At 54.4% G+C, this 25,675-nt stretch overlaps 1 protein-coding gene across 1 annotated transcript in view; it reads left to right on the top strand.

Annotated features, from left to right (window-relative positions):
* Igsf21 (immunoglobin superfamily, member 21) overlaps positions 1 to 25,675 on the top strand; it is a gene marked incomplete at its 5' end in the record, with an annotated part of 221,340 nt that overhangs the window by 175,535 nt on the left and 20,130 nt on the right. The window contains 1 exon segment of the mRNA XM_005409806.2: positions 11,423 to 11,541. Within this exon segment, the coding sequence (XP_005409863.2) occupies positions 11,423 to 11,541 (119 nt within the window).

Below are 25,675 nucleotides of genomic sequence, written 5' to 3'. Positions count from 1 at the left end.
GTAACCCTAGTCAGGAGCCACAGACAACATCCCCGTGCCTCAGTTTCCTCCCTGTGAAACTGCAACGTCTGAAAAATCGACATCTACTTCACATGGTTGTTGTGAGGGTTAAGTGAGGTTTACAGACAGGGAAATTGAGGCACAGACATTAAATAACTTGTCCCAGATCACTCAATACTAACGTATTAAAGCTGGGAACCGCTGGCCCCTAAAAAGGTCCTTTGTCACTGTTATCACTGCTGTGGTGGAGGCTCCGGGGAAGGGGCGGATGATTGGTTTTCAAAGCACCCTGCCCAGGTCCTGCGGCGGGTGCTCTGTGATCCCCTGACTGGTACCTGGATGAGCAAGGCACGCTGACCTTGCACCCTGTGTTCACTAGACGGGATCAGAGCGGAGGCAGTGTGAGGGGCTGGGGGCCAGACGCCCCTCTCCTGCTAAGGACAAACCCGAGGCCAAGCCAGCAGGCTCAGGCCTTCCTCATGCCAGCGCCCACCTGCCACCCAGTAGAAGGGCACAGGAGGGATGGGAAGAAGGCAGCCACGTGCCCCCAGCCTCTCCACTCCACTCGCTGCCTTGTTAGTCTGATTTCCTTTGGCCACCTGCCTGGTTTACACTTCCCTTCTGCCCTGTGTCTCTTTCTAGTGAGCTCACGCCCCACACGCTGTGCCTGCCTGCGGGCCCCAGGATGGCATCGGGTGAGGGCGGGGGAGAAGAAAGCCCCACCAAGCCCTGGCCCCTCCCGCCCCTGCCACCCCAGCCCAGACCGCGGGTGGAGCAGGCGAGCTGGTCCCGGGCTAAATGAATCAATCAGGACCTGGAGGAGGAAGTGGTTTCCATGGCAGCAGCAAGAGGCTGAGCAAGAGAGGCCTGGAGAGGAGCGGGCAGAGAGCAGGAGGGGTCAGAAGGAGAGAGACGGCGGGTAGGGGGCGAGGTCCACAGGAGTGAGGTGGAGGATGGGGCATTGTTTGGGGCCTGAGGCTTTTTTTTCCTTTTTTGTAGTAGTGGGAATGGAACCCAGGGTCTTCATGCTGAGCTCTATCTGCAGTCTTTGATTTTTTTATTTTTCAATTTGTTTTTCTTTTGAAACAAGGACTTGCTAAGTCGCCTGACCTGGGCTCAAACTTTCAATCCTCCTCCCTCAGCTTCCCAGGGCACTGAGATTGCAGTTATTCCCCTGTGCTTTGGCCTACTCTCCCGCTTGGCCCTTCCTGCCCTGTTGAGCTGCTCCTCACAGCCTCAGGCCCAGCCAGGAACAGTGGGGCTCAGGAAACACGGTGAGGATGTTCACTGCTGGGGGCCGAGACCCACAGGACAGACTGGACTTTGCCAGAGGCTCTGGCCTCTGCCCAGCACTGCCCCTGCCCACCGAGCCCATCAGGACACCGTGGCCACACCTCAGTGATACCAGGCAAGCCCAGACTTGACCTGCTCCCCAGGCGGTGGGTGAAGGAGTTCAGGAGCTGTCACCCCAAGGTACAGCGCCCTGGGGTGCTGCTTCCCCTCAGCTGGGATCCCTGGAGAGGGGCAAGGGCTTTTCTCTGGCATCTGCTACCTGCCTAAAGGCCAGGCCAAATAGAAAAACCATTGCCTCTGGTCCCCTCCCTGAACACCAGCTAAACCCATGGCTCAGGAAAAGGAGCAAGTTCTGTGTCCCACTCAGACTGTGCCAAGCTATCAGCTGTCTCCAGGGCCCACTCAGCTGCCAAAAAGAATCACATACAAAGGAGAGTGCATTGGGCCCATTCAGTTCCCCCAAAGTCAGTTGTTACCCTCAAAATGGCCTGTATCCCCACCCCAACCTGTGAAAAAGGACATCCGGGCATTTGAGCCCCTGTACACAATGCTAACTTATTTCCTCCCTCCCTCCCTTCCCTCTCTATTTCCCTCTCTCTCTCCCTCCCTTCCCGTCTTCAAGATAGGGTCTCCCTGAGTTGCCCAGGCTGGCCTTGAACTTGCAATCCTTCTGGCTCAGCCGCCACAGATTAGAACCTGGTGTGCCTTTCTCTCCTGTTAATCTGCCATTTGCCACTGTATGTCAGCAAACCCACAGCGGGGGAGGGAAAGGTCATCCTTTATTTACTTCTGTGAGGGAGTGGGGGAAGATGGCAAGAATCCCCACTGTGACTCCAGCCCCATGGAACAGTTTCAACAGCACGTTTTCCCTATTTGTCTGGGGGCACTGGCCTCAAACTCTCAGGCTTTGTGTGGTGAAAAGAATGCCCGGTGTTTCTGTCTCAGAGAGCCCTGACTCACCGGACTTCAGCTCACAGGACCCGGCCACAGTGCTCTGAGCTTCTACTATGCAACCCCTGTGTGCCAGAGCTTTGTCACCCCATCAGGATCACCTGCCTCCATCCACCCATTTCCCAGAGTGAGTCACTTGCCCAGGTAGGCGGGAGTTTGCCACTGACCATGCTCAGGCCTTGGGCAAGTCGCACCCCTCTTTATTTGGTGTTTTGCCTGTGAAATGCAGTGTCCGACTGTCTTGAGTGGTTGGGGCCTGAGGCTCCCCTGGGACATGGGACTTTCAGGGCCAAGGCTAGGGCAGTCCTGGGCCACGCAGACCATGCTGGGGGGAAGATATGAAAGGAACACAGCTCCTCTGTGGATACCGACTTGCTAAAGGGACAGTCTTGACCTTCGGCTTCTCTGCATGCTGCTGTCGCCCCGGCCACGCCCCCCGGGTGCCCTTGGGAAAGGTTTATTGGGGGAGAAAATCAGAGCCTAGGCAAAAGGAGGTGAAGAAGTCAAGTCTGGACTTCAGCTTGCTCTGTGCCTGTGTGCTCGGAGGTGGCACTTCCCTCGCTGCTGGTGGGCTATGCAGGGCTGTGTGGGCACCACTGTGGAGGTGACGCAGATCTCACCTCTGCAGGTCACCCTAGTCCTGTCCACGCCAACACAGACAGGACACCTTGCCCTTGTTCTAGTCTGGAGTCTGGGTCCTCCTCCTCAGCTGGACTTCAGTGGACTCCCCTCCAGGGAGGCCTCGGTGTTCTCAAAAGCTAGGGAACAGGTGGATCTAATGGCGCATGCTAGTAATCCCAGAACTTTGGGAGGCTGAAGCAGGAGGATTCCAAGTTTGAGCTTAGCCCGGGCAATTTACTGCCTTAGTAAGATACTGTCTCAAAATAAAAAAAAATACATGAAAAGATGGGGTTGGAGGACAAAGACAAGGGCTGGAGAACAAGGGTGAGCAGGTCTAGGGGGAGTCCAGGAGGCCCCAAAGCAGTGGCAATGCTTGTCTGTGGCCAATTTTGTGGCAGTCTCTGGTGGCTGAACAGACCGACCCAGAGCTGTAAAGTCTATCCTCAAACCATCTCTATTCTTTAGGCTCCTAAGGTGTTTGCCTTTGACGAAGTCCTTGGGAGGAGACACTCAGGTCTGATGGGGCAAGATGAGATCCAACAGACGGCTGGACCCCAGGGGAGGGTGGAGGACGGAGGACCCGAGATCTAGAGGGGTCCCCTGGCCAACATGCGCCCAAGCTTCACCCAAGAAGTTGTTAGAGACCCCCAGCCTCCACTCTAGACTTTCCAGATCAAGTGACTCCTATGCACATGCAAGATCACACTCTACAGCCCGGCACCCTCTTGGGGCGTCCTGCAGAGGGTCCCTCCCAAGATGAGTCCAGGGGGCCCTGTCTCACCTGTTTCCACCCACCTTCCCAGGACCACTTCCCAGGCTGCTACAGACGCTACTGCCAGTAGCCAAGCAATTCCCGGACCTGGAGGATTCATGGGGTTGCCCAGGGCCTGTGGGGGGGGGGGCAATGCAAGATGTCACAAGGACAGCCAGGGACAGGGCACCATCAGAGCTAGCCAGGCAGGTGCGAGCCTGGGCCACTGGACCACAGAGACCTGAACTGATCCCGGCTCCCAGCCAAGCTCTGCGAAACACACAGGTGCTAGAGCAGGGAGAGTGGGAGGAGGAAAAGGGCAGAGACCCCGCCCCAGCTTTCCCCTTCCAAGGGTCTTCCTAGCAAGCATCCCAGCAGCACCCAGGGCTTCCAGAGACTTTATGGCCTCTTTCATTAGCTCTGCCTCATGGCTCCGTGGAGGGGAGCACACATTCTGCAGATGCCCCAATACTAAAGGGCGCGACCTTGAGCTGGGGAGAGAGCACGTGTCTGAGGGAGAGGAAAACAAGGCTGGCTGCACAGGAAAGGAGCAGCCAATCTGGGGAGCAGGGCAGAACTTCATGACTTCACACTTGGGATCCTTCCAGCGAGGAGGAGGCACCGCAGAGCCCTGGCGGCCCTGGGCTACATTGCAGGGGGTGTGTTTAACCTACTTGCAAGGAAGAACTAGTCCCGGCCCCTCAGAAGCTCTGTTTCCGTGCAAACAATGGGTAGACAAATGAAAAGCCTCTCTCATCTCTTCATTAAAGCAGAGCCTCAAAGGACCCATCACTACCTGAATCTTCTCTGTGAGCCCAGAATGAGGTACTGTGTATATAAATGAAGACGTTTGAATTACAAAATGCTTTTTAAATAGGGCGGATTATACAAGTTTGGTTCTGAAGAGTCTCCTCATTCAGTTACTGGGTTTTGGCAGGAGATGCAAGGCCACACACCCTCTCCTCCCTCCATCTGTCCCTTCTTCCCTCTTTTCTGGGCCTGGGCCAGATGTGAGTTTGCAGGCAGACTGTTCGGGTTTGGGACTTCAGTGAGTGGAAACCACAGGAAGATTTGAAGGTGGGCGAGGAGAAGCCAGAGAGGCTGGTGGATCCTCACAGTCACGAGGTCACTCTGGGAGCCAGGGGGAGAGAGGGTGGACTGGAGGGACCTCAAGCAGGAAAAAGGAGGCAAGAATGAAAACAAAAAAGGAAATGCCGGGTGTGGTGGTGCATGCCTATAATCTCAGCACTCAGGAGGCTGAGGCAGGAGGATCCTTGCGTGTTTGAGACCAGCCTGGGCTACAGCGTGAGGTCAAGGCCAGCCTGAACTGCATAGGGAGACCTTGTCTCAAAAAGACAAAAAAAAAAAAGAAGAAGAGAGAGAAAGAAAGAAAAGAAAAATGGAAGAGGATGGAGAAACGGAAGCCTCCAGAGGCCACTGGTCCCAACACCTCCCCTATCCGAGAAAAGAGTAGAGAAAAAGAGAGTTGGAGTGCCCCATGCAATTGCCATCTGCGCTTCTCTTATAGAGAAAGCTTCAGTTCCTCCCCTTCTTTGGTTTAGTTTTGTGGTGCCTGTGTCTCTGGTCTGTGAGTTTCCACCACTGAGCCATGTCCCAGCCCCTGAGCCTCTGCACCACTCTGCACGCCAGCTCCAGGCCCTCAGGCAGCACGGCCATGTCTTCCAGAGCTGCACAGATCGCCACTGCTCCTTGCTCATAAGAGGGCAGGGAAAGCAGGTGCCCACAGGCTGGCAATGCTGGGAGGTGGCAGGAGGTTTCCTGGCCATCGAGGGTGTGCTCTTGAAGGGGACAGCAGGACCCCAGTCCTCTTCACGGCTGCTATGAGATGAGCCACTTTGCTTTGCCAAGTGCCTCCACCACAATATACTGCCATCAGCCGAAAAGTAACAGGGTCATCAGGTGAACCATCTGAAACTATGAACCCAAATAATCCTTTCTTCTTTTTAAGGTTATTGGCTCAGATATTTCATTATAGTAACAGAAAGCTAACCTAGAAACCACGCAAGAGATTGCACACACTCTGCGGTACAATGTTTATACACTCCTAGGTAACGTGATCCAGAGTGACAGGAAACAGGTCAGTAGGTGCCTGGAGGTGGGGTGGGTGGATTACAAAAAGGCAGGAGGAACTCGGGTGTGATGGACATGCTCATTATGTTGAAACTCATCAGATGTGTAAACTGTAGTATTTACAGTTTATTGTTTATTGTTTGTGGATTTAGTGAAGCTAATAGCAAAATTTAAAATGAAACAAACAAAAAGCCACTTACCCCAGCAGACACTGAGCATCAGGCCAAGATAACCTAACACATTGTGAAACCCTAAGACCCAGCAAGACGAGATTGACATTTGCTACAACGACCTGGATCCCAGGCAAGTGAATTCATGCCTGTCCCTGCTCTCAGGCGGAAGGAGGTACACACGCACAGAGAGACTTGCTGGAAAAGATGACTTGCTAATGTGGCCATGCAAACATTATTTTGTCTGTCTTGATACTGAACACTAAAACAGCTTGTGGTATGTGGTAGGCGCGTACTAATTTGTTTTAAAATTTTAATCAGTTAATTGTGTAGAAGAAAGACTAGGACAAGGGCCTACAGCACACTAGGCTGGGTTCTAAATACATTTGCATGCTCATTCATTCAGACTCGGCAATTCAGATTCAGGCTCATTCATTCAGACTTTGACTTTCTGGCAAAAGTCAAATATTGCACCTCCTGATTCCCTAGCAATATGGGAAAAGTAAGTGAAAGAACCATCCCGTTTTCTCCAGCCAAGCTCCACCACCAAGTCCACTCTCTTCATTCCGGGAGAATCTAGGGCTCTTCCCAGTGGAAAGACATAGCCAAGAGGCTGTAAAATCTTGCCGAGTATGGAGAATGTGCACCTGACTGGCTCAGCAAACCCCAGGCACCGGAATGAAGGGCCCCTCCCCAAGCTTGGAGAAGGGAATTTAGGGAAATAAAAGGCCATTCTGTCTCTCCCAGCAGGGAGGAAGGAAGCATATGGCTTACCTGGAGAGGTGGCTAGGCTCAGAATAGAAATAGGAACAGCAGAGGCAGATGCAGAGAGATACCTGGAGCTCGCATTGATTTGCTGGTGAAGGAGGAGTTGGGGCAGTGTGGGAGAGGGGTAGAGAGAGATCCCTTGAGCTTGGGTTCAAATCCAGGCCCCCACCTGCTCACTCTGTGATCTTGGCCCTGTTACTGCGTCTCTCTGTGCTTCAGGGTCCTCCTCTACACAATGGGGATAAGAATATCTCTATTGTTATACAGTGAGTACCCTAGCAAGTCTTAGACAATGCCATAGTGCCGTAGCAGCAGCAGCAAGCCTTCAGCGCAACCAGGGACATGCTCAGTACCATGCCTCCTGCTATAAATCCCCATAATTATTAGCCACCCCTCCCCATGGCTAGAATCCCACCAGACAGGTGTTAAGGCACTCGCTGAGCAGAAATCAAAGCTCAGGGAAGCCGAAAGACCCCATCTCATATCACAAACTCCTCAGGTGTAGCTAGAGCCCAGGCTCCTCACTGCTGGATCAGGCGGTTTCTGCTGACTTCATTTTTACCACTGATGCTCTGAGAGCACCTACCCCGGGGCCAGGCTTGCCTCCCGGAGCTACCAGCCTGGGAAGACAGGCAAGACCCACTGTGTTCTGACATCCAATAGCAGCAGGTGCTCCTGGACAGATGCAGCTGGGCAGGCAGAGGGGAGCTCTGCACACAGAGCTGCGCAATCAAGGCAGCCTGCCCAGCGGAGGAGACTCCCACATACAACCTGCAGAGCTCTAAGCATCCAGCATATCCCCGCCATTGCACAAGCCCGCTGCACTGGCTTCTAGCTACACCTTTGAAGTATCCCTTCTTTTCTTCCCAACTGTCTCATGAGTAGTGTCACAGGTAGGGAAACTGAGGCTTGTAGAGGTCACATGATTTTTCTCAGGGTTGCAAATCTGGGCTGGGACTGAGCTGGAGCTCATATGTTGATCAGACAGCCTTCAAAGTCTGTGATTTTAACCACTAAGCTAAACTACTGGGCTTAGAAAGATGGGCTAGAGGCTTACCAGGCAGACAAAAGAAAAAAAAAAAAAAAGAAAAGAAAAGTGTTCCAGGCAAAGCCAGCAGCACAGACAAGACCGGAAGTCATCTGGATCTCTCTGCAGCCACCACAGCCCTGCCCCACCTCAGCGCTCAGCCTGGACAAGGCGCACACTAAGTCTAAATACTTGAGCAGGGTGCCCATGGCCCTCCACCCTAGCCCAGGCCCTGATGAAGCCACAGTGAGTGTCCTTTGCCTGGCTTCACCTGGACAAAGGCACACATGCCAGCGGGGACAGCCCACAGGGCCCCCGCTCTTCCCGTGCCCGGCTTTTCAAAAGCACAATTACTCGCCCTTCAGAGACGCTGTCAGTGTGGGTAAACTCCAGCCGCTAAACTGCATTACACTGATCTCTGCAGAAACCTTTGCAGTTATTAATAGTTTATTGATCTCGGCCCATTGCTGATGAGAGGGAGCCTTCCCCCATCCCCTCGGTCCCTGCTGCCTGCGGAAGGCCTTCTATCCAGCATGCAGATCGATGCCACTCGCTTCTAGGGAAGGGAGTCTCCGGGCCGCTTAATCCACTTTAGCAGGACAAGAGTGCAGGCGAAAGCTCAGGTTTTGATGAGGCGCTGAGAAGAGGCGGATTGGTCTGAATCAAAACTGGGACCTGGCAGCTGCTGGATCTGAGATGAGAACCAGAGTCTGCCTTGGAGTGGGGAGGGGGGCAGGACCGCACCTGGACATAGAAGATGGTGACAATGGAGAGAGAGGGCCCTGGGGTACCAGCTTCTGTAGGACCCTGGCTACTTTTCTGTGATTCTGAGTTTCAGAATAAAAGTGTCACCTTCATCAAACAGGAGCTTGGCACTGGGAGGGGCAGGTGGGAGGCGCTGTGGCCAGGGTAATGTCAGGAGGTGGGGAAGGAGGCAGTGCTGGGCACAGTCTGGGGATCCTTGGCTTTATCTCAAGAGCAGAGAGAGAATGGAAGGAAAGGGATTTAGGTCTGAAGACCACTGCTCTCATCTGCATTTGAAAAGAGCTGGACTGGGCCAGAGAGCTGCTCCCAAAGGAGACTGGCAGGTGCAGAAAGCCCAGCAAATCCTGGGCCTCCACATGGTCAGACAGAGCAGCAGGGGACACGGGGACCTGGAAGGCCCGGGACTCGGTCACTGACACGTTTGGGGAGGGTGGGCAGGGCAGGTGTCAAGGACAATGGCAAGTGTGTGACGTGGGTTAATAGCCAAGGCCAGGCCCTTCCCACGCTGCAGAGCCTGGAGAAACACGTGGTGCTATAGAAACGGTCCTAAGTGGGGCTGTTGTCATCTTCCTAAGCCACCAACCCATGTGTCTCCCGAGCTGTCTTCTACACCACCTGTGTGCTGTCACCTGTTTGTGTCACCAAGCACATTGCTCATTTTACTGTCACCTGAGCGTGTCATCAGCGTAGCAGCTCCTAAGCATGTCACCTGTGTCGCTCTCACATAAACACATCTGTGTGTATCACCTATGTGACGGTTACCTGCACGAATCCACCTGTGTCAACCGTGTCGTTATTCTCTTATGACATCACTGGGGAGCTGCCAGCTACACACGTCCCCTGAGGCTGTTTCTTTACATGCCCCCTGCACCGTCTCCCATGGAAGTCACTTAAGAAGGCTGCCTGTATAACAGACACCTGTGAGTGTCACCTAAACATGCCACTCTAGGTGACTGTCACTCAGTAACGGTGCCCTGCAAAAAGACTACTTTCTCAGTCTGGCTGAGTTACAAACAAAGAAAATTGTTCTGAGGGGAGACGAGTCCCCTGCTGTTCCCACTGTCACCGTGCTTTCTTCTGGGAGGATGAGGGGAGGAGGTGGCAGCGTCTTCTCGGAAAGATTCCCCTGACAAGCGGGACGCTTCTTTCTTCAGTGACAGGGGGGAGACCAGATGTCAACCTCGGTGTGTTCTATGCAAATGAGGGTGTTGTTTATGCTAATCTGTGCTGGGCGGCACGGAGGGGAGGGGTGCCGGGGACAGGCTCAGCTCCAGGTGACAGCAGCAGTGGGGGGTGGTGAGGCTAGGGGCCGAGTGAGTCATAAGGAGAAGGAGGTGGGAGGTGAGGGTTGGGTGGGGAGGCTGAGGTTGAGTAGCTCAGCAGAGGCAGATGAAAGAGGCTCAGGTGAGTGTGGCTTTCTGGTGTCACTGGAGAACCTCCAAGACCTACCCAGACACACAGTCCTCTGAGCTGGAACGACAACCTGGACCTTGTAGAGGGTCACCCACATGTCCTCCACACAGCAGTGACATGTCTTCTGCAGTTTGCCAGTTATAGACTCCACATCGCACTGGCCAGGAGCTCCTTCTCCCCGCAGGGCATCATAGGAGGCCAGACACATCGAGGCCCTCTGTCCATGAGCGCGCAAGGCTCCTGCTCACATTCCTGCGACCCACACATTGCGACCAACCTTCATGGCAGCCCTATGGAGCATCACCTCCTTTTTAAAAAAAAATGTGGTACCAAGGATTGAACCCAAAGCCTTTACACTGATCTACATCCCCTGTCCATTTAAAATATTTTTTGTGGGTTTTTTTTTTTTTTTTTTTTAATTGAGACAGGATTTTGTTAAGTCACCTCCAAATTTTTAGATGAGAAAATGGAGGCAGCCAGAGAGGTAGCACGACTCCCCAGAGGTTCAGGGCTGCAAACGCAGGAGCAGAATTTGAACTTGACTTTCTCGGGCACCACATGAAAGCCTTCCTTTACGTAGAGGAGTCAGGAAAGAGCCACTCTGTTTGCATTTTTCATGGAGTGAGAGAACAACATACTGACTCTCTTTAGCATGATCTGACCCTGTAGGCCCTATGGAAAGATCTAGAGCCAGAGTCATCAAACTATAGCATGTGGCCAAGTCTAGCCCATTGCCTGTTCCCTCTACTGTGAACTGAGACCGTTTTGAATATGTTTAAATGGTTGGGGGTGGGGAAGAAAACAAGACTATTTTATGGTGCACGAGTTATCTGACCCTCAGATCACACTGATCCTAAACAAAGTTTTACTGGAATCCTGAAGGACAGTTCCTGCTCACATGGCCTAGGACACTGCAGGTCCGACACAGACCTCGAGGGCAGCCGAGCCTAAGCGGTTTGCTCTTTGGCCTGTTAGAGGAAGAGCCTACACGATTACAGAGCAGTGGCCAGCGACCCTTATCCTTGTCCCCTGGGATGAGGGCCACACAGGGACGGGAGTTCTATGGTCCTCTTTTTCAATGCTCCAGGCATCGCAGAGACAGAAAATCAAGTTGAATCATCTTAGTTCTTATAAGCTGTGTGGAGCAGGGGCTTTATACTCCCTCTTGTGCCTCAGTTTCCACGCTTATGGAGGGGGAGCGCCGAGCTATGCAAGCACAGCGGTCAGGAGGGAGGCCGCACCTGTTGTGAGCCTGTGCTCCGGCTGGCTGCAGGCTGAGTGTGACACTTCTTCCGGCGTCCTCACACGTTGTCAACCCAATGGCTAAGTGACTGCGGCAGACTCCTGGGCGTAGGTTTGGCTCCATGGAAACGTACAGCCTGCACCTTCACCCTCAGCAGCGTGCAGCAGGCGGCCTGCAGGCAGTCAGTGCTCAAGTATCGCTCCTCCTACCAACCCAGCGCAGGGCGGGTGGCGCCCATAGTCTTTCATGGAGGCTCACGAGTGGGGTTGGGGTAGGTTTGCCAAAGCCCCACTGTGCCGGGGCTCATCCTGTCCTCTGCCTCCCTTCAGGCTGCCCGAGGTCCGGATCTCAGACAACGGTCCCTACGAGTGCCACGTGGGCATCTACGACCGCGCCACCAGGGAGAAGGTGGTCCTGGCCTCAGGCAACATCTTCCTGAACGTCATGGGTGAGTGCAGGTAGCTGCAGCAGTGTCATGGGCACGAAGGGTGTGTATGTGTGTGTGTGTGTGTGTGTGTGTGTGTGTACGTGCACAGAGCATGTGCAGAAGACACAACTGTCTGCCGAAACATCCATTGCGCCAGCGTAGGACCCTCTTCGGCCCTTACCCTGGAGGAGCCCCAGGCCAGGCTAAGCGACGTTGACTGGGAGACCTGGCCCCCATGATGATCTCCTCCGTGTGACCTTCCTGCTGCCCGCACTGGGCCCCTGAGCTGTGAGGACACCGAACCTGACCTCTTTCTTCCCCGGGGATCCTCCGCTGCCTGGCAATTATGGGGCTCTGACCCAGGAATGATGAGTGACTGAGGGAGGAAGGAGAGGCCCCGGGAAGCAGGCTGATTCCGGGCCCCCGTTTCCCCTTCCGTAAGGTGGATGAGGGACACAGGCCTCACGGCTCACCGTGGATCACCCAGCTCTCTGCTCGGTGGCCTGACAGACTCAAGGAGGAACTCCGGGGCAGCGCCTGCAGCCAAGGCCACAGCTCCTCTCCTGGGCTGCAGCCAAGAGCCCGCAGTAGAGACCCCTATGGGGCAAGTGCATTCAGGGTGCCCCTGTGGGGACTATCCCAAGGCCTGGGGCTGTGACACTGCATCTCATCTGACACCCACCTGCTGTAGGACAGCTATGTGCCCACCAGAGCCTCCCTCCCCACCCCTTCCCAGGCCATCTGGAAGGGCCATTGATGAATGAGACAGTGAACAGGGCTGGGTGTAGGAAATCCTGAGTTCTCACCTTAGTCTCTGGGCCTTCATGTACACATCTGTAAAATGGGGATAATAACACTAGTATCTGTCTCTAGTCGGGTTGTGTCCATGGGCCAGTTCACCTCCACCCTGGCCTCAGTTTCTCCATTTGTAAAACAAAGATGTTGCCCTGAGCAGTCTCAGAAGCAACCCCAGCTTGATGGTCTTGCCAGGTGCTGGCTGCTGGCTCTGCTGCAGGACCGCTGAGACTTGGCCTTGACTCTGGGCTCTGTGTGCTCAAATTTTCTTATCAAATGATATTTACCAGAGAAGCAACGCCTGCTGCCCTCGGCAATCAATGAAAGCGCAGAGGCCTTCAGCCCCCATTGAAAGACCCTGATCTGGAAAAGTTGAAATCCTCCAAAGGCCAGACCTCCAAAGGGACATTGATCCTGCAGCAGTGGCCCAGGGCGTGTTCTGGCTTCTGGTGGAGCCGAGCTGGGAGGAAGTAGTGAGCCAGGAGTCTTCTCAGAGACCAGCCGGGCAACCAGAAAGGAACAAAACTCAGTTTGCACCTTCGAAGGTCTCCAGGTCTGATGAGATATGTGCACTCAACAATCTGTTCATCAAATTTATTGAGCACTTACTATGTGCCAGAGAGTGGCAGCTAGTTTATGGAAGGGGGATCTCTTAACTAAGAGCTTTCTATATATTATGTCATTTAATCCTCACACCCGACTCCAGGGTAAGTGCTATCACTAGCCCCATTTTGAACACACAGAAATAGAGGCACAGAGATAGCAAGCCACTTGCCTCAGATCACACAGCCGAGATCACAAATTCTTCCTATGGTATTAGGTAGCTCCGTGTGGCAGGGTAAGGCTGACTCCATAAATTCAGGGCATCCCCAGGCAAGATTCTCCCTGGCATGGCACCCAGGCATCATGCTCAATCCTGGCCAACAGCCAGGCACGTTGGCTCCTGGGCCCACACTGTCGCACTGCTGGAGGCAGCGTGGGACAGCAGCTGAGGCTTTGTAACGAAGGCCACTTCTTCAGAGGCCAACTCTCCCTGAGGCCCACACTTCCCACTATGCCCCCAAAGCAGCCTGAGCAGGGAGCGCCCCCCTGCGGCCTCAGTACTAAGAGGGGTGTGAACAGGTGACGCTAAGCGCACTCCCAGCTCTGACACCTGTGAGTCTAATACCCTGTCTGCTAGGTGGGGAAACTGAGGCGCAGAGAGGCCTCATGGTGCTGACTCGGATGCACACAGAGCCTAAGGATCCCTTGTGTCCCTGCCGGGGGACCAGCAGACTCGTGGCTTCTCCCTCGGAGCTGCCGGACACGGAGGGAGCAACGGCTGCTGCGATTCCACTCACTGAGTCACCAGCGTGGCTCAGAGGGCTTGCAGGAGGCCGAGGCTGTGGGCAGGAGCAGGGAGGGCAGGGCAGGGACAGCACCCCATGCCCACCCTGGGGCGCCCAACTGCAGAGTGAGGCTGAGCCTGGGGATTCGGGGTAGGCTTCTCCCATCTCAGGATGGCCCACTGCTCAGAGGTCACTGTGGTTGTCACTGTCTGTCCCCTATGGGGACAGGTACACCCTTGCTCATTGTGTCCGAGGGACTTCATGCAACAGTTGACGTGTCCCCTGTCCCTCCCTTGCATGTGACCTGGGCATGCACGCTCCAGCTTCACATACTTTTCTTTATAGGGTCCTCAGGGTCCCTATAAAGGGACCACAGGCTCTGGAACTCAGGCCATGTGGTGATGCCCATTGTCCAAGGGGACTGGGCTCAGAGGCGGGACATGACTGGGTGGGTACTAACAGCTGCCTGACGCCAAAGTCCAGGGTGTAAACTAGTGAATGAGAGCAGAGGGCTGGTCAATACAGAGGCTGGGCCAGCCTGGAGCTGCCCATCCTACAGGTCTGGGCCAGACCAAGGCAACTGCACTTTCACGTGCTCAGGGGATTCTGCTGCCACTGACCCAGGACTACATGCCGAGAACCCCCGGCCTAAACCACTAAGCATTTCCAGAAATATTATTTCTGAATATATCTACATCTCGATGGTATTTATCCATCCAATTTTACACTTCTGTCTCTGTGCTTACACACATATGAGTGCATTTCTCCTTCCTCCAGCTGCCACTCGCCCTACCCCTGACACAGGAAGATCCCCGCATCCCTTTAGCAATACAAGTTGAGGACATACTGGTTTGGTTCCAAATCCCTGATTCACCATGTGACCTCTGGTTCATTAGTCTCCCTGGGCCTCACTTTCCTCATCTATAGAATAAATACCCAGCCAGAGTCCTAAGCTTTCTAGGGAGTCAGATACCTACCTCGTAGGCTGGTTGGAGGGTTTCATTTAGATCAGGTTGAGGCATAGTGGAAGGATAAGTTCGTTGGACTCTGCATTGGTCAGCTCTCTGCTGCTGTCATAAAATACCTGAGAAAAACAGCTTAAAGGAGGACAAGTTTATTATGGCTCATAGTTTCAGAGGTGTCAGTCCATGGTCGCTTGGCTCCGTTGCTTCTGGGATGAGGCTGAGCATCAGGATGGGGAGTATGTGGTAGAGCAAAGCTGCTCACCTCCTGGAGAACAGGAGGTGACAGACAGCATGCGGCAGGGACACAGTACCGCCTTCCTCCAGCCAGGCCCTACCTCCTATGTTTCTACTGCCTCCCAGTGGATTAACCCATTAAGTGCCCTCATGACCCAATCACCTGCTTCTTGGGGACACTTCCTATCCACATGTAGCAGAGGGTATTGTTTTCCTTATCACTGTCTCTTGTCCACCCCTCTTGGGTGCAGTCTCTTGCCCCCATGTTTGACCTTCCTATTCACTCCAAGGACCTTAGGCCAGCCTGATCAGTGACTTCTGGCGGGAGCACAGCTTCAGGCACCTCGCTCTCTGGTAGCCCGTGGGGTCAGGGTCACAGTCTGTCCTTCATTTCTGTGGCTTTTGCACCCAGAGATGCTACCAACAATGAATCAAATATATTTTGATCAATATGTTTTTATTATGGCATCTGTACTGAAAGTGTACAGATTTTGTGCTTGTCCCTAAACAATATAGTATAACAACTACTTAAGTAGCATTTGCCTTATATTCAGTATTATTAGTGACCTAGAGTTGATTCAGAGTGTCAGAGAAGGTATGCTTGGGTTACAGACAAACACTATGCCACTTATAGAAGGGTCTGGGGTATCTGTAGCTTTGACATCTCTGTAGGTCCAGGCCCTTACAGATGCCAGGCGGTATCTGCACTATTGTCCCCAACTCACAGATAAGGAAACTGAGGTTCAGGGACAGGAAGGATTTGCTCCAGGCCCCTGAGGGAGGTGGTTCTCTTGATTCCAGAGCAGCATGATTCCTGTCATTCATCATGGTCTGGATTGGTGTGGGGTGGGCTGGAGGGCCTATCCCAGACAGTATCTCCCACCAACCAGGGGCCTCGCCAGCCTGGGACCAAGAGCTCCACTGAGCCGATGGCACAGACCTGGTGTGAAGAAGGACAAGACTTAGCCAACACTGGAGGGTTAAATGCGATAATCCATGTAGCAGAATATTCTGGGCCAGGGCCCGGCACTTACTGAGTGATCAATAAATAGTATCTGTTATGATGATGAACAATAGATCAAGTCAGCCAAAAAATAGGCACAATCAGCCAGGCAAGGTGGCGCATACTTGTAATCCCAGCACTCTGGGAGGCTGAGGCAGAGGATTGCAAGTTCAAGCCCAGCGTGGGCAATTTAGCAAATTAGTGAGTCCCTGTCTCAAAACACACAAACAAACAAAAAAACCCAAGAGCTGGGAATGTAGCACAATGTGCAGGCCCTGGGTTCAGTCCTCACACCAAAAGAAGCTCAAACAAAAACAGGCACCATGAATCAGGTTTAAAAATTATGCTCCCTGCCCTCTCCTCGTGTGACCCTCCCCTTCAAATATATTTCAAGGCAGGTTTTAAAAATTAAAATCTGTGCATTGGGGCTGGAGATTTAGCTCAGCAGCACAGCGCTTGCCTAGCAAGTGTAAGGTCATGAGTTTGATTCCCGGTACTGGAAAAAAAAAAAATAAAATCTGTGCATTGTCGTGGCCTGTCTGTGACATTGCCGAAACCATACAGCTGGGCATGGTGGCGCACGCCTGTAATCCCAGCACTCGGGAGGCTGAGGCAGGAGGATCCTTGTGAGTTGAAGAACAGCCTGGGCTACAAAGTGAGCTCAAGGCCAGCCTGAACTACATAGTGAGACCCTGTCTCAAAAAGACAAAAAAAAAAAAAAAAAAAAAAAAAAAAAAAAAAAAAAAAAAAAAGAAAGTAAGAAAGAAAGAAAGAAAGAAAAAAGAAAGAAAAAAAGAAAGAAACCTCCCGTATACACACACATACTCCTTCTGAGGAGTGGAAGTCATGGAGTGCTGGGGAACCCTCTGTGCCTCAGGACAGTGAAGAGTGCAGCAGGTAACAGTGTGCCAAGACAAGACAGCACCCCCAAACTGGGGGCCGAAGGGAGGCTCCCAGGGCTTTGGTGAGAAAGGCCTCGGGGAAGGGCACAGCCGGAGCTACCAGCGCTAAAGCAGTCAGTCTGGCCTGTGGCATCCAGCGCGCCCCAATGCAGCCATCTCCTTCCCCGGCCTCTGGCGGAGATCAAAATGCAAGAGCAGCTGTCCTTTCACGCCTAGAACATCCCGACCCGTGGTGGGGAAACACATTTGGGAGCCCTGGGGGCGGCAGTGAGGGCCTGTTGCACAGCGTAGTCATTAAAATGTGTTTATCTGAGCTGCTGATAAGTTGTAAACCAATTTGAAAGGTGCTTGCTGGGTCCCTGGGAAGCATCATGCACAGTCACAGAAGGGTCTCGAAGGTTCTTCTTGGGGTACAGTCACGGGGAGAGCGTGTTGAGGGTGCACTGTCACAGTCAATTAAATGTATCGAGGCCTGGCGCCGCCGCTGAAGTGGAAAGGCACCGGGCTTCTGGCTCCCCCAGAGTGGCAAGGAGCAGCGGTTCTCTGCCCCCAACCCGCAGCTGAGAACGGAGGCCACCTCCCCCACCGGCCCTGTGCGCCAGCCAGGGCTGATCACGTGACCTCCACTGGTGCCCTTGGGGATGGGTATGTCACTGCCAGTGGCAGATGAGGAAATAGAGGCTCTGGATACTTAGGGGACCCACCCCTGAGAGTGACAGAGCTTAGGGCTCTCATCAGGACTGCCCGATCCAGAACTGGAACCGAAACAATCACCCTGACTCCTAGGGAAACATCCTTATCTTTAACATAAAGGCTGTCGGTGGGGTTTTTTTGTCCTTTGAGACAGGGTTTCACTAAGCATCCAGGCTGGCCTTGAACTCACTTTGTAAGGCTGTCAGTGTTGCAGTGTCAGCTGAGCATGGGGCGTAGGGTGAGCGAGGGCCTCATCAAGACCGAACCCTGCCTAGGAGCACCGGCCCCAGCAACCATTTCCAGTTCTCTTGTTCACCGCTCCTCCAGAACCCCCTCACTGCTCAGACTGTCCGGAAAGAGTCCTGAATTTGTCATCCAGCAGGACCAGCGTCCGGATCTGGGACTGAGAGCAGACCTGGCTCTCCCCGCAGTGCCTGCTAAGCTCCTGCAGGCTGGAGCCAAAGGGAGACAACACGACTCCACCCCTCTGGAGGACACTGTGCAGAGTCCCAGGCAGACCCAGCACACTCTGCTGCACATGGCAGTTGGGAGGCAGAAACAGTCAGGGGTGGAGACCGCTGATCTGAGACCCCTGGACGTCCCCGGCCAAGCTTGCTGGAAGCTACGATTCAGAGCCGCAGCCCCTCCTGCATCCCAGGACTTCTGCTGGGCTGGGAAATGATCAGCTCATTCCCCCGCCTGGTGCCTGAGTGTCTGAGCCACGCGCTGGGCTAGGACCGATCACGTGAACTGGCCCCAGGGGACGGCAGTGGTCCCAGCCTCCAGATAGGCTGGCAGCTCTGCAGAAGAAGCCTGGGCAGGCGGGGATCCAGGCCAGAGCTGCAGAGAATTTGGGGCCCAGAGAGGGAGTGATGTAAACTAAAACCTCCACCTCCTGCCCCAGAACCCCCAGGACTCTGAAGAGCAGTTAATACTGGGCAGACCCAGGGTCTTGTCCTCTCCCTCCCTGTCCCCTGTCCTACTTCTCTGAGTGAGGGACATGCAAAGGACCTTGTCCTCCTAACTAGAAAAGGAGGAAGCTGGATAATCCCCAGTTGGAGAATTCTCTCTCTGTTCGGTTAAGGTGACCATAAACAAGGAGCTGACTTCTTTAGAGAGTCTAGAAATGCCTAAAGGTATGGGCTTTGGAGTCAGACATAAATTTTCTACCCAGTTCTGCAACCAACGGTAATAAAGGCAGCTGATGTTTATTGAGCATTTACTATACACCAAGCACCGTTCTGCATAGCGTCTGCTATATCATTTATAACCTCTAAGGAGGTTCTGTTACTACTTTCCCCATTTCACAAGCATGAAACCTGTGAATGGATTTGCCCAAGTCACAGGTCTGGCAAGGATAGAAACAGCTTTGACCCTGGAATCTGGCTACAGAGTGGACCTGACCGCTGCATGCTACCACCTCTAATGGGGGTGTGGCCTTTGGCAGGGTATTTGATTTCCCTGGACCTCAGTTTCTGTATCTGCTAAATGGAAGTGACACAGTCCAGCGCATGCTCTTTAAACCAAGTAGTGGCAGCTCTGTCCCCACCCCGGGTGTTGGCCAAGGACAGCCTGAGTCCACATTCCCTCCTTCAAAGCCTTGCTGGGACTCTTTCTTGTCCTGTCTCCCTCTCCTCCTTTGGAAACTGAGGGAATTTAGCTTTCTCCCTCACCGGGCTGCCCTAATGAGCAGATCAGGTAGTGTAGTTAAATGGACGGAACATGCTGGGGCCGGAAGCTGGCATCATCCTGAGGGCAGAGCTGACAGGAGCCGGGAGGGCGCATGGATGCAGCGGCTGTGAGGAGAGGCTTCTCAAGGCAGAGGCTCCAGGGCCTGGGGACCAATTGGAGAGACAGGGACAGAGCTAGGAGGCAGGACCTGGCGCTCGATGGAGACGCTCTCTGAGAGGCCCTGGGGAGCCGTGTGGTCCTGCTCAGCAGAGAACAGGCTGTGGGGGTTGTGGCACCAGAGCTTCAGGGCTGTGGACCTCCCCGGGGTCCCCCTGCCAGCTGGAGCTTCTGAGAGGGGCAGCTAGATGGGCGACGTGGGCCTGAGACAGCTGCCAGCCTGGGAGAACGAGGGCAGAGAGGCCAAGGTCCTCCACGCTGGACACGAGCATGTTCAGAGGCCAGAAACGGTGGCCTTGAGTATGTAGAATGGCGGGGGCCCGGGGCTGGACACCCACTCTGCTGTCCGCCCTGCCACACGCGGGCCTCCGGCGGTGGGGGTCACCAGCTGAGAGCCAGTGCGGAGCGGGGCAGACAGATGGGTTTGGGGCTCAGAGGAGCACTTTGAAGCTAACCGGGTCATCTAACAAGGACGGTCACTTCCCAGCGTCAGCCCCACAGGTCCCAGCCTGCCGAACAGCTCCTGGACAGGCTTCTAGCCTCCTCCGGCGCCCGCCCTCCCCCACCCCCGCACAGCCTGCAAAGTTGCCGCGCCCTTGAAGCTGCCCGCTGCACAACCTGTGCAGGCCCGCACGTCCCTGTAGCTGTCCCTCTGTCCCCCTGACATGCTGCAGAGCAAGTGATGCCTCAGAGCCAGGGAGAAGACAGCTGCTCAGAGAGGTCGGGGATGCCCCGGCTGTCCCACAGCAGTGAGCGGGCTGGGAGGTGAGCTCAGGTGGCCAGCAGCCCCCGACTTTCCAGGAAATGAGGTTTCAGGGAAGACCGAGGCACCATCTCTCCAAGTGTGGGGCACTGGGCCAGCCAGGGCCCCTCTTGACAAGAACAGCGTGAAACACCAGATAGGTCCTGGCAGCTGCTGGGAGGACACAGGTGGGGAGCAGGATCCTGTTTTACAGAGGAGGAAACCGAGCCTGCTAATAAAGGATGCGTCGAGTTTGATTTCTCTGCTTGCCCCTCTCCCTCCTGGGGACCGGAAGCCCCCAGCTGGGGATGGAGGCCAAGCTTTTCAAGGTCCCTACGGGGGTGTAGCTTGGGCAGCTGAATAGCTATCACCCTGGACTGTTACCCTCCAGTGTCGTGAATTTTCGTGCCTCTTGCCCCTGAGGCCGCAGGGATGAGGTCACTTCCCTCCTCTCTGGGGAACTCAAGGTCTAGCAGGAAAGCAGACAGAAGATTTGCCCTTTCATTTCCCACATGCCCCAGGCCTTTGATTCAGCTGTATTTAAGAGCTCCTGCCTTGTTCCTGCTCCTGTGGAGGGGTTGAAAGTCCGGTCCCCGTCCAGGTGGCCGCACCAGAGACACCTTATGACACAGGACAACAGGAGGGAGTTTTGCTGTTGCGGGTACCACACATTGTTCCAAGCACTTTAAATGTATTAATTTATTTAATCCTCCCAACCCTTAGGAGGAGGGTATTTCTATGATTCCCATTTTAATAACTAAGGAGGCAAGCATGGTAATCCCAGCTACTCAGGAAGCTGAGGCAGGATGGCAAGTTCAAGGCCAGCCAGGAGAACTTACTGAGAGTTTGTTTCAAGATAAAAATTAGAAAGGGCCAGGGACATAGCTCAGTGACAGAGTGCTTGTCTAGCATGCATGAGGCCCTGGGTTTAACCCTTAGTAGGAAGGAAGAAAGGAGGAAGGAAAGAAGGATGGAAGGAAGGAAGGAAGGAAGAAAGGAAGGAAGAGAAGAGGGAGGGAGAGGGAGGCAGGGAGGAAATTGAGGAGGCGCAGAGAGATTAAATAACTTGCCAAAGGTCACACAGCAGGAAGTATCAGTCCACAAACCTAGCCTACCTAGCTCCAGGGCCTCACTGCGGCCTCGCAGGAAATGACCCACAGTGCCCTCCAGAGCCAGGTGGGAGACCCTCCTGTGCTCCCTGCAACTGCCAGGACAGGTGGCTGCAGCGCCCCAAGACCCTTGCCCAGGGCTCCCCTCCTATTGCAGACCAACACGGGCCGCAGCTTCCCCACCGCCAGGCAGGCCTGCAGTACACAGTTAAACGCTGACAGGCGTTAGGTCAGCCAGGTGCTTTATCCTCTCCGCCACTGGAAGCGGGGATTTAGTGACTCCGAAGAAGGTAAACTTCCCCTCCCAGGAAGCCTCCTTAATTATGCGTGATATGTGGCTGCGGGAGAGCAGCTCCTCGGGCCGTGATTTAAGGAGGGACAGGAGATGGGTTACAGGTGTTCACGGAGCTGAAGCACAGCCCCGAGAGCTGGGCAGGGCCATGGGGTGGGGGGCACAAGCCACCTGGGGGACACTGCCTGAGGCAGCCCCACCACCTCCTGCAGAGGGGGAAACTGGGACCAAGATCTCACTGCACATCAGCTCAGCTAGGCCTCAGCAGTCCTGACTCTGCTGCCAACTTTGAGTGGATCCCTGACTCAGTTTCCCCAGCTGTACAGGAGGAGACCGGGCTCCCTCGCTCCACCAGGGAGCAACAATCACAATAATCTCAGAAACAAAAGCTGATGCCCCCGAGTGCTGATCACGAGCCAGGCCTTCGCAGGAGAACAAGCTCCCCATGGACGTTCCCTTGCTCTGTCCTCACGGCAGCTGGCAAGGTGAGCAGGACTGTTATTCCCATTTCACAGAAGAGGAAACCGAGGCACACAGAGATGATGCAGCTTGCTCAAGGTCACACAGTAGTGAGTGACCGAGTGGAGATTCAAGACCCTCTCTCTGAGTCCAGACAAAGCTTGATCTGGGGAGTGAGGGTACAGTCCCCAAGGAGTCCAGGACAATGGGGGAAGTGGGAAGGGCACAGGTGCCCAGAAGTCCAGCAGCAGAACAGCAGGGAGGATGGGAAGGAGCAGGGCACAGGCTGAGAGGCATGGAGGGCGAGTCTCCTGGACAGGCTCTGGAAGGCTTCCTGGAGGAGGAGGCCTGGTGCTACTCTCTGGGCATGGGAATGGACACAGGGCCCAGAGGTGCTGCAGCAGGAGCCCTGTGGCCATGCAAGGAACATGGCAAGGTGGGAGCCCAAGGCCTGGGACAGGGGAGTAGTAAGAGGTGACAGGGACAGCAATGACTGGCTGAATGGCTAACATTTATTCAGTGGTTGAGGCCAGGCCAAGGTCCATACTTTACAGAAAGCTCACATGAACCCTGTCTAGTCAGTACTGTGATGATCCCATCACACAGATGAGGAAACTGAGGCCCATCGAGGATAAGCGACTTGCCAAGCTCACCCAGATACCACGTGACACAGCTGGGATGGGATTGTGGGCCGCCTGGCCCCTAGCTCCTATAAGGTCCACTGCAGGGCCCGATCCTGAGAGAGCAGGGGGCCTGGTCTGCCCACAGTCCATGTGGAAGGAGAACCCAGTGATGTCATCGTGAGATGTGGGAGTCCACAGCCAGGGCCGCTGAGCTCCCTGCAGCAGCCTCGGCTGGGAACAGAGGTGAGAAAGGCCAGTTCCGGGGATCAGTGCTGTGTTGAAGTCGGAGATGGGATGGTCAGCCAAGGGCCCAGCACAGGGGCTGAGGCAAGGACGGGAGAGAGGAGCAGGAGCTGATTTCTGAGACCCTCAGCCACAAGTCCCTTGCCCGCCCGGCATTTGGGTCCCTTTGAGGATAAAGCTTCACTGCCTTATCCGGCTCGGAAAAGACAGAATCCAACGGCTGTGCAGGAAAGCAGGGAGACACTGATGTTCCTCGTGGAACCTGGGAGGTGGTGCACGAGTGTTCCTGGGAGGATGAGTTGAACTTTCTCATTGCAAACCGCGCAGGGGGAAAAAAATGCACAATCCCTTCCCTCCAGACTTCTTTCTCCTCAGCTCCTTTCCAGAAGGACCAGCAAGTAGAAGGAATGATTGACTCGCCCTCTGACTCAGGACATCAGTCCTCCAATGCTACTGGGACAGGAAAGGTGGTGGCCGTGGTGCCCCCTGGGAAATCTCCTGCAGAGCTGGGGGATGGGCAGGAGTGGCCGCAGCCTTGGTCCAATCCGGGACGATGGGGTGGCAGGGGTGGCCCAGCTCCAGGGATCCAGTAGGGGCTCATGATTGTTATCTGATGCCAGAGCACATATGGACCCTTAGACATTGTCTGCTGCACCGTTTAAATGGGGAAACTGAGGACGGGGAGGGGAGACACATGGAAATCAGGGCCAGAGCCTCAGGAGAAGCCTTGGCCTTTTGACTTCCAGTTGATTCCCTTGCCCCAGACGCAATCATGAGCTAAAAGAGCAGGAATAAGTAGAATTTACTGTGCGCTCACCAAGTGCCAAGTGCAGTGCATGGAGGCCGTCCTGAGATTAGGGGCTAACTGGGGGCAGCTGCCACTGCCCGGCACTGAGAGACAATAACACCCGAGTGTCAGTACCCGGGCAGAGACCCAAATCTAAAATTCAGCCAAGTACCGTTTAGACTGAGTGTGGATAGCTTTCACACCATGTCACTCATCAGAAGCCACGGACCCTCTGTACTCGTTCCCTCAAAATGACCCACAGGTGACAGGTGCCCTTGTCGCCCCTGTTCTCTGGGCAGAGCCCAGGTAGCTAAGCAACTGTCTCCAGGTCACACTGCTTCTAAGGTCCCCAAGCTCTGGGCGCCTAAGGCCAGGGTAAGCCCTGTTCCAAGCCCGAGGCCATTCCGGCCTGTGCATGGAGGGACACGGTTCTGTGGGAGGGGACAGGGGTATTCCTTGGTGGGGGTGGAGGGCCCCCCAGCCCCAATCTCCACTGCTCAGCAGGGGAGGAAGAGCCCCAGCTGAGTGCTGCCCTTGCTGCGGGTCCTGGCCCGGTCTCCAACACTCCTGCCACTTGCCGGGGCCTCCCAAGCTTCCTTGGGCCTCCAGACGCTTCTTCATAAAGCTACAAATTTAGCACCTGGAAAAACTACCCATGTGTGTAATATATACCTCTGGGGTACATTGAAAACATCCCCCAAATTGGCCAGCCTTGCTGCTGTTTAAAACGAATCCATGTCACACCCCATAGATTTCATCTCTGCAGAAACGACACCTATTTGTGGGTGTTGCCACATAAATTCCAACGGCGGGAAGGACTGAGGCTTGGGCAGTGGCCTCTCGTGGGCTGCTCCAGCTGGCAGAACCCTGGAGGGTGAAGGGGGCCCACGTGGGACTGGCAGCTCAGGCGGCCAATCGGAAAGTTGGGACTATTGACAAGCAGCCAATCAAAGTGTGAGTGGAAAATTGCATCTAGCTGTGGAGGGCGGGGCTTTGGGAATTCTGTGGTCCTCTGAGCCAATCAGCGCACAGGGCCAGGAAAGCTCCACAGAGTTTACCTGTGCCCTGTCTACTGACACGGCCTGACATCGTCCAGATTCCTTTGATCCGTTCCTTCCTGGTCACTAATAATCTCTACTGCTCACTGAGTACCTACCATGGCCCAAGCCCTCGTCGCCATAACAGCACCGTGGCGTGGTTCTTACTACTCCTAATTTAGAGATGAGCCAGCTGAAGCTTACATAGCTCAAGGCAGTGGTTTTCACACTTGAACTTGTGTGGAATCGCCTGGAGTGTGTCTCAAAAGCTGGATGCCTGGGTCTGGGATGGGGCTCAAGAGTCTTGGGTGAGCCTTGTGCTTCTGGTCCGGGGAACACACTTTGAGAACCACCCCATTAAGGGAATAGTGTAAAAAGCAGCAATACATACAAATCCAGGTCCAACACAAACGGGCTAGGCTTTCCCATGAGCAATAGCCCGAGTGGGGTCTGCTTTCCCTCCATCCCCCTGCTCCCCCAAAGCACTCAGCCAGAGGCCAATTTAGAACTGTTAATTTTATCTTCTAGGCTGCCAAACACAGAAGCTGGCAGGAGAAGGGAGAGCAGGGGAGGGGAGCTGCAGGCGCCCGTGGGTATGAGGCCACTAGACAGCTCCAGTGGCTGCATCTCGGGGTGGGGAGCTCCCAGGTCAGGACCAAGAGTTCCCCATCCTCATCACTGCCCCAGCAGGGGTGTGCTACACCCCAAATCACATGGGAGAGCTCAGCTCAGCAGGGTATCCTTACACCTTATCCCTGTAAGAATAGACACTGCGTTCATCCCCCCTGTCACCAATGGTGACTCCCGGTGGGGACTTCTGTTGGGTCTTTTGTTTTTGTTTTTTTGGTTGTTGTTTATTTGTTTGTTTGTTGTCCCTTAGCTGCTGCTACTATTCAGTTCAATATGTAATTTTCTCGCAAACTGGACAGTTGCACGGCCCTGACCTTTCTTTTTTTGCTAAAGACCCCTCGCCCTGGTGGGAGCCTTTTCTCCAGGCTGCTGCTGGGACAGAGGGGCTGGGGAGCTATTGGCCTTTCCCTTCCACACTGGGTGAAGACCTTGTTCATTGGACAAATACTTTTAAGCAAATCTGAG

This window comes from Chinchilla lanigera, unplaced genomic scaffold (genome assembly GCF_000276665.1).
Source record: "Chinchilla lanigera isolate Chin_1 unplaced genomic scaffold, ChiLan1.0 scaffold00126, whole genome shotgun sequence".
Taxonomy (NCBI): domain Eukaryota; kingdom Metazoa; phylum Chordata; class Mammalia; order Rodentia; family Chinchillidae; genus Chinchilla; species Chinchilla lanigera.
This window is presented reverse-complemented; position numbering and strand designations above follow the sequence as displayed.